This window comes from Vombatus ursinus, unplaced genomic scaffold (assembly GCF_900497805.2).
Source record: "Vombatus ursinus unplaced genomic scaffold, bare-nosed wombat genome assembly UNPS02014804.1, whole genome shotgun sequence".
In the NCBI taxonomy this organism is placed as follows: domain Eukaryota; kingdom Metazoa; phylum Chordata; class Mammalia; order Diprotodontia; family Vombatidae; genus Vombatus; species Vombatus ursinus.
This window is the reverse complement of record NW_020954582.1, coordinates 659,886-667,072: the sequence shown is the minus strand read 5'-3', so window position 1 is coordinate 667,072 and position 7,187 is coordinate 659,886. Positions and strand designations below refer to the sequence as shown.

At 57.1% G+C, this 7,187-nt stretch overlaps 1 protein-coding gene across 6 annotated transcripts in view; it reads right to left on the bottom strand.

Annotated features, from left to right (window-relative positions):
- USP33 (ubiquitin specific peptidase 33) overlaps positions 1-7,187 on the bottom strand; it is a 56,043-nt gene that overhangs the window by 25,299 nt on the left and 23,557 nt on the right. For all 6 annotated transcript variants that reach the window (XM_027874008.1, XM_027874009.1, XM_027874010.1 and 3 more), the window contains 3 exons: positions 5,921-6,076; positions 4,649-4,748; positions 1,382-1,451 (listed from right to left, as the gene is read on the bottom strand). In XM_027874008.1, coding sequence (XP_027729809.1) covers positions 1,382-1,451; positions 4,649-4,748; positions 5,921-6,076 — 326 coding nt within the window. The remainder of the gene's footprint in view (positions 1-1,381; positions 1,452-4,648; positions 4,749-5,920; positions 6,077-7,187) is intronic.

Sequence of the window (7,187 nt, the reverse complement as noted above, 5' to 3'; positions counted from 1 at the left end):
GAAAATATGTGTGTGAGAGTGTGTGTGAATGCAAGTGAATGTGTGTGCATATGTGTGAATGTGTGTAAGTGAATGCAAGTGAATGTGTGTGTGTGGGTGTATGTGTGAGTATCTGTGTGTAGGAGTGTAAGTGTGTGTGAACGCAAGTGAACATGTGTGTGTATCTGTGTGAATGTAAGTGCATGTGTTCCGTGTGTGACTGTATGAATGTGTATGAGTGTATGTGCGTACGAATGTGTATGTGTGTGCACACGTGTGTGTGCAAGGGGGGCTGCTGGGTGCCTGGGGATATGAGGGTCCCAATCACCTCACACTGGCCCTGGCGGAGAGGGGAGAGCGGCAGAGCTTGTGGAGCCCCCGGAGGACAGTGGTGGGAGGAAGCAGGGTGGAGGAAGGGGGTGTAGCCCACGATGGGCTGAGCAGGGTCTGGAAGGCGAGAGCCGGGCTCCCATTCTGGGGGCCGATGCTTCCCAACTGGTTCACGTCCCACGGAAGCCAATGTGGTGTGACATGCTGGCCAAGCCAAGGAGAGGAGCTTAACCTTGACCCTTAGGGAGCGTGACCTGGCCCGAGAAGGGATCTCACTCGGGCAGAAGGCAGAGAGTGAGCTGAGGGTCCGAGGGCAGCGACTCCCCAGGAGACGGTGCCAAGGAGTGAGACCTGCTGTGCTTGCCCGACCGCTGACCAGGTGTGAAGACACTGAGATCGTCTCTCTGGCAGACCCTGGACAGGGCGCGACCACTGCTGCCACCCCCATGGCCTTGTTCACAAAGTGTACACCCCGAGTTCTTAATCTGGGGTGCATGGGCCTGATTTTTACATCCTCTGATGACAGTAATCCCATCTACTGGGCTTCTTTCATAATCCTGTGCATTTAAAGTCAGCATTCAAAGAGGGGGTCCAGAACACCCCAAAAGTGAAGAACCCCCCACCCCAGCTCCTCAAGGGTAGGGACAGTCACAGAGCAGACGCTTGATCGTGTGGGACCCCGTGGCAGAAAGGCGGGAGGAGGGGGGGGGTTGGGGTTGTCCCCTGGGCATTGTCTAAGGCATGAGAAGGGGAAGCCCAGGCCTGCAAAGACCCGGAAATACAGACAGCAGGGAGACACAGAGTCTCTCTTATCTGCTGGGCAGAGAAGGACTGAGAGGGAAAATTCAGCGAGTCCGTGGAGGACATGACACGTCCACGTCTCCACTCCCGTTCCTGGCCCACGGCCCAGGCTCACAGCCCCATGGCCCCTTGTCCTGATGAGGGGGTCTCCTCCCGCTTCAGCCCCGCTTCGAGCCCCTGGCCCTGCGACGTCTCCTTTCCTCTCGCTGTTGCGTATGGGGTGTGGGGAGGGAGGGAGGGAGGGATGCCCAGCCACACACACTCCACTCACCAATTAGAAAGAGCCTGCAAAGCAGCGTTCATATAGCAAGTATTGCCGATGTTTTTCAGACCCGTGAGACCTGTCAAGAAAAAAGAAACAGCTCAGATTCAAACGGCAACGAGGCAGTCTCCTATGCTGCCCTCCGAAAGCACGGGGCCCCGCGCCACAGAGCAGGGGGAATGAGGAGCAGCACCCCAAGAAGGTTCCAGAAAAGGGGGACCCACGGGCTGAGGAGAGAAGGAAGGGGGGTAGTCGGGGACCCCACGTGGGAACCGAGATGAACCGTCAGACGGCACCTGAATGCTGAGCTGGACAGAGGTCACCAAGCCTGGCGCAGCAATGACGAGGGCCCAGAGGAACTCATCCATGGCTCCAAGCCCAAAGACAAGGAGAAATTCTCTGGATCTGGGGGACGGGTGGCAAGGAGTAGGAGACCTTCGCGGGGAGCTGGTCACCCCCTGGAGTGAGGAGCCGACAAGCCAACGCTCTTTGGGGAAGTGGCCGAGAAGCAAGGGGGCATGTGGGAGAGACCCCACAAGGCACAGGGGCTGGGCTGGTGAGGACAGTCTAGCAGAACATGGCAGTGGAGGGAGAGAGCTGCAGTTCTGTGTCTTGTGGGCCTGTTTTCCTGCCAAGGAAAGTGCCCCTTGGACTGGAAAGGGGAGACTAAAAATGAAAGGCCTGAGATACCATCAAGTCTAAGCCCCTTCTTTTACACATAGAGGAGGAAACGGAGGCAGGGTCTGCAGCAGGATTTGAACTCGGGCCTTCCTGGCACCAGGCCCAGCGCTCCATCTACAGCCCCACTGACTGGCAAGCACAGGAGGCCTGGCAATCCTCAGAAGTCCAGCATATTTGGCCACAGTGAACAGAAGGAGAGTAAAAGAATTATTGGTTGTGAGGAGCTAAAGCTAAACCTCAGGGCCTCTGCCCTGGCCAACGCCCAGCATGCCCTGGACACGCTCCAGATGTGGCTGACTTAGAGCGCCCTGCGCTCTCCAGGTTCCCCGACTCCTGGCTGTTGTCCTCCTCTGGGCGCTCCTGTGAATGTCTGTCGCGTGCATCCAGCATCCTCCGGCTCACCTCAAACAAAGCTCTTCAGCCACGTTTGGGGAAAACAGTTAAATTTACAGGCTAACTGAAGCAACATGAGCGACGTCATAAGGAAGCCGAGGAAAACACAATCAAAAACCCTGCAGAGGACAGGAAACGAGAGCAGACCAGCAGCGCTGCCCAGATGTGACCGGCACAGTGCCACGCTGCCCCGTGCCCCGCTACCCAAGGCCAGGGAAATCTCCAATTTCGGCAACAATGAACTCAGCGGCCCAAAACATGGCTGCGTGACCAGGCGTACTCCTCATCAAAGCAGCCCCATCAGGGTCAAGCGCTCAGCAACCGGCCATGTCAAGTCCAGCCAAGCTGGTCAGGGTGTAAACGGGAGAGAATCCACCACACGTTAGCCACGGAACCCGGGTGGCCACCTCTGGGAGGAGCTCAGGAGGCTGCGTCCACGAGGACCCTGGGCGGCCACGTCTGCAAGGAGCTTGGGCAGCCATCATCTGTGAAGAACCTGGGCGGATGCATCCCCGAGGGACCCGGGTGGCCACGTCTGCGAGGAGCGTGGGACACTGTGTCCACAAGGACCCTGGGTGGCCACGTCAGCAAGGAGCTAGGACGGCTGCGTCCACTGAGGGACCTGGGTGGCCACATCCAAGGGCCTGAGGCCACAAAGCCCTTCTCTTGTGTCTCCTGGGCAACAGAATGGCCAACAGCAGCCTGACAGACCTCCTGCCAGGCCCAAAACAGAATCCCAGCCCTGCCCCAGTGGCTACACTGCTGCATTGTGGCGGGGGAGCCCTAAATCACATGGGGACACAGGAAGCAGATAAAAAGTAACCAACCACAGCCCCTGAAAGGTCCTGGTTTTGGCCTCCACGGGCTCCCTGCCACACCTGCTTCTCTCCTCCCTTGCCACGTACATGCTTAGTGAAGAGGCTGTGTCTCCTCGGGCGCCCCACATCCCACGCCTCTGTCAGGACATGGGAACGACTAGCCATTGCCTTCATGGAGTTCTTCCACCTTCGAGAGTCCTTTGTCTCAACAGAGTTGCCAATACCGTGTCAAGCGTCCTCACTCCATCTCTGGCAGGCCACGCCCCCCAGGATGCTCTCACGTCCCCATGGTTATTTCTGGGGGCGCAAGAGTCTTCCGTCCCTTTCAGGATCTGGACACTCTCTCCTTCTTTTCTCTTCCCTTTAACCTCCGCCAACAGCATCAGGAAGACCGTCTGCTCATGGCGCCTCCTCTCTTCTCCATTACACTCCACTAATCTCAAGTCTGATGTATTTCTACACCAAAGACGTGCACGTTTTCCTTCACTCCTCCTCTGTCTGTTCTGGATCAGAGGAAACTTCACCAGATACCCACTCACCCCATCTCTTCCTCCACGTTGGTGAACTCTGCCATCCCCTTTTACCTTCCCTTCTCTTCTCCCTCTTCAGACCCTCAGAACAGAACCAGCCCAGCCCGAAGGCCTCAGCTTTTCTTACAACCTCTTATAACCAAGGTTCTCCTGTTAGAAAGCTAGCACTCCATCACTCTACAACCCCTTCTAATTGCTCAAACACATTTCCCTTTTCAGGTTTCTTTTGTCTCATGTCTGCATTTCAAAATCCCTACTTAGCTCCAGTGTCTTCATCAGAAATGTCTGGAAGTCCTCTATTCCATTAAAAATCCACTTCCACCTTTGGGCAGGATGAATTATGCTTCGTGTCAGGGATTTCAGCACCTCAACGCCTGTCTTCTAGGCCACGTTGGTCCTGATGCCTCCCCGCTTCCCTCCCAGGGGCTCAGCTCTACCAGCCTCCTGCAGCAAGCCCGGCGCACTGCCTGGGGCTCTTTGTGCAGTCCTGCTCGAGCAGGGGCTTGTCTGCCCAGACAGCTACAGAAGCCAGCAAACCCAAGGGCAAGAACCTAAGCTGTGGGCCAGTGGGCTCAGTCAAAGGAAATGGGGCCACAAACTAATGTCATCTAGACACCAATGTATTTTTATTTATTTGTTAACTATTTCTCAAATGACCTTTCCATCTGGCTCCAGGCTTGACTCCTCTGCCGAGGGCTGTGCGGCATTCCTGAGATGGCCCAGCTTTTCACCAGCCAGGCCCCTCCTACCCAGCCACCCCACCACAGAGCCGTGGACGGCTCTTTTCCCTTTCAAAAATGGCCAGAACTCCCTCAGAGACAGGAGAGGAGCAGTGCTGGCACCCTCTGAATTACCTCTCGCCTTCAGTGCGTCCTCTTCCTCCACATCTCTGTCCAGATCATCCAAGACTGCGGCCAGAGGAGTCTTGAGGGTAGGGTGAGGCACCTTAAAGTCCTTGCTCCGAGAAAACCACGAAGAAACACGTTAGATCTTACCTGATGTCGGCAGCCACGACAGACCACACAACACCCCAAGCCCGGCATGGATCCCCCAATACTCCTGAAGGGCTTCATCCCATGTGATGACAGCGCAGAGGAAGCTCGACCCCGTGGGGATGAGGTCAAAGGGGATGAGCCATGTGGCTGCTGCCCAAGGTCACAGAAGGTCATAGCTAGGCGTGGCTCCAGCCACAGCAACTCTCAGAGACCACCTGCTAAGTCCTAGAGTAGGGTTAGGGTTAGGAGTGAAAAAGCCCTGAGGTGGCTCTTACTGAGTGCAAGGGCACGGTTGCCAGGGCCAGGGCTTTGCACAACACCAACTACACAGTATGACTGAGTTAAGGAAATCATCCCAAAACGCCTCCGGCCTTTCTGGCTGCAGCAGAGCTCTGAGTTACAGGGCCCAGCCGTCGTGGGCAGAATCCCTGTGCCCTCCCCAGCCCATGAGACGGCTGGGTCTCGGCTACCAGAGGAAACCCAGATGTGCGGGGCTAATGATAACATGTTCTTTAGAAGCTCCTGTCAGTTATTTCCGCGGGGGAAAAACAAAGAACCTTCGAGCTCACGCAGCCTCGGGAGGTGGGCACCACGATGAGGCCAGGATGAAGTGCCCGATGCCACGGGAGAGTCTACATGCCCGCCCTTAGGGCGTGAGGAGCCCCCCCAATCTCTCAGTCCTCATTCTCCTTGACCCTCTCACACTGTCCAAGAGGCACCACTGTGCCCACAGCGCTGGGCCTGGAGTCAGGAAGACCCAAGTCCAAATCCAGCCTCTGCCACTTCCCAGCCCCCTCAGGATCCTGGCTGGCCCAGTGACTGACACACAGTAGGCCTTCTACAAAGGCTTGTTCCGTGCCTTCCCCTTCCCCTTCCCCTTTAGAGGGCCAGGACGGGCTCTGGCCCTAACTAAACGGTCTCAGAAGTTAAATGAAGATAGGCTGGCACACACACCCCGCCGCCACACGCTGGCGCTGTCTGCACACATGACCTAGGCGCTCTCAGGCAGCCTCTGCTGCAGCTCTGGGCACAGCCCCTCTGTGGCCACAGAGCAGGCACGGCGTCCTGCCTTCACCTCCCATGTTTCCTCTCTAAGTGACCGCACCTACAAGGCCTATCTCTTGGGCCCACCTGGACGCTGCTTTCCGGGGCCGCGGGGTGTGGCCTTGTCGTCTGCGGCAGGGACACGGGCGTCCCAAACTTCCTCTCCAGGAAGACTTCTTTGGTGCAGGCATAACACCAAACCCGCAGGGTGGTGAGGTTCACGGTGAGATAATGCTTTGTCTCCTGTGGAATTCGGGGCAGCAACGCGATTAGGGATGGCAAAGCGTGGGACCCCTGCCCCTGGGCTCCCATCACGTCCTAGAAACTCGTCAGCCCCTTCTAGGCCTCACATCATGGACCAAACCTCCTGACCAGTCACTGGCAGTAACTTGGGGGGCATCGGGGAGCATCCGGGGGAGACAAAAGGCCCTCCCCCCAGCCACCTCAGCCAGGACCTCCCTGGGGCCACGAGGTATCCTCGGAGGCACTCCCAGGGGGCAGGGCTGCCAGAAGTTTGAGCAGATGGAGGGAAACCGAGGCAGAGAGGGGGAGGCCAAGGGTCAATGTGTGGTACAGAAAGGCTAAGCCAACCAGGAGCAGGTGGACATCAGCCCTTTCCTCTTCAGGTGGCTCAGTGGATAGAGGGCCAGCCTGGAGTCAGCGAGACCCGAGTTCAAACCTTAGACTGACTAGCTAGGCGACCCTGCCTGCCTCAGTTTCCCCAACTGTAAGATGGGGATAACAACAGCCCTCACCTTGCAGTGTCGTCATGAGGATGGAAGGAGACGTTTGCAAAACAAGTTTCGAGCAGGGCCTGGCACACAGCAGGGTCTCCCCCACCTTCCCCTTCCCCAACCCTGCTCGCTCACACATTCCAGGGCTGCCAAACGCCGCTAAGAGAATTATTAGCAAGAGCGCACATTAAGAGAGCAACCCTTTACACGTTCACCTCTCACTAGATCCTGCCAACAACCCGCGGACAGCAGTGGGATCGTCATTCCCGCGTTACCGAGGGAATTATGCGACCTGAACTCAGGTTGTTGTGACGCCAAGTCCAGCAATCTGAGATCCCCACCAGGGATCAGAGAGAAATTCCTCTGCTGGGCCCTGAAAGCTCGTCACAGCCCGGCCCTACCCACACACGGGCACACGCATGCACACATGCAAACACACACATCTGTGCACACATAGGCACGCCCACATGTCATGCTCCAGCCAGCCGGGCCTATCTGCTGTTCCTCACACACGTCACTCCCCATGCCTGTGTCTACACAGTCTTCCCTGACACACACACACACGCACGCACACACATACACACGTCATGCTCCAGCCAGGCCTATCTGCTGTTCCTTAC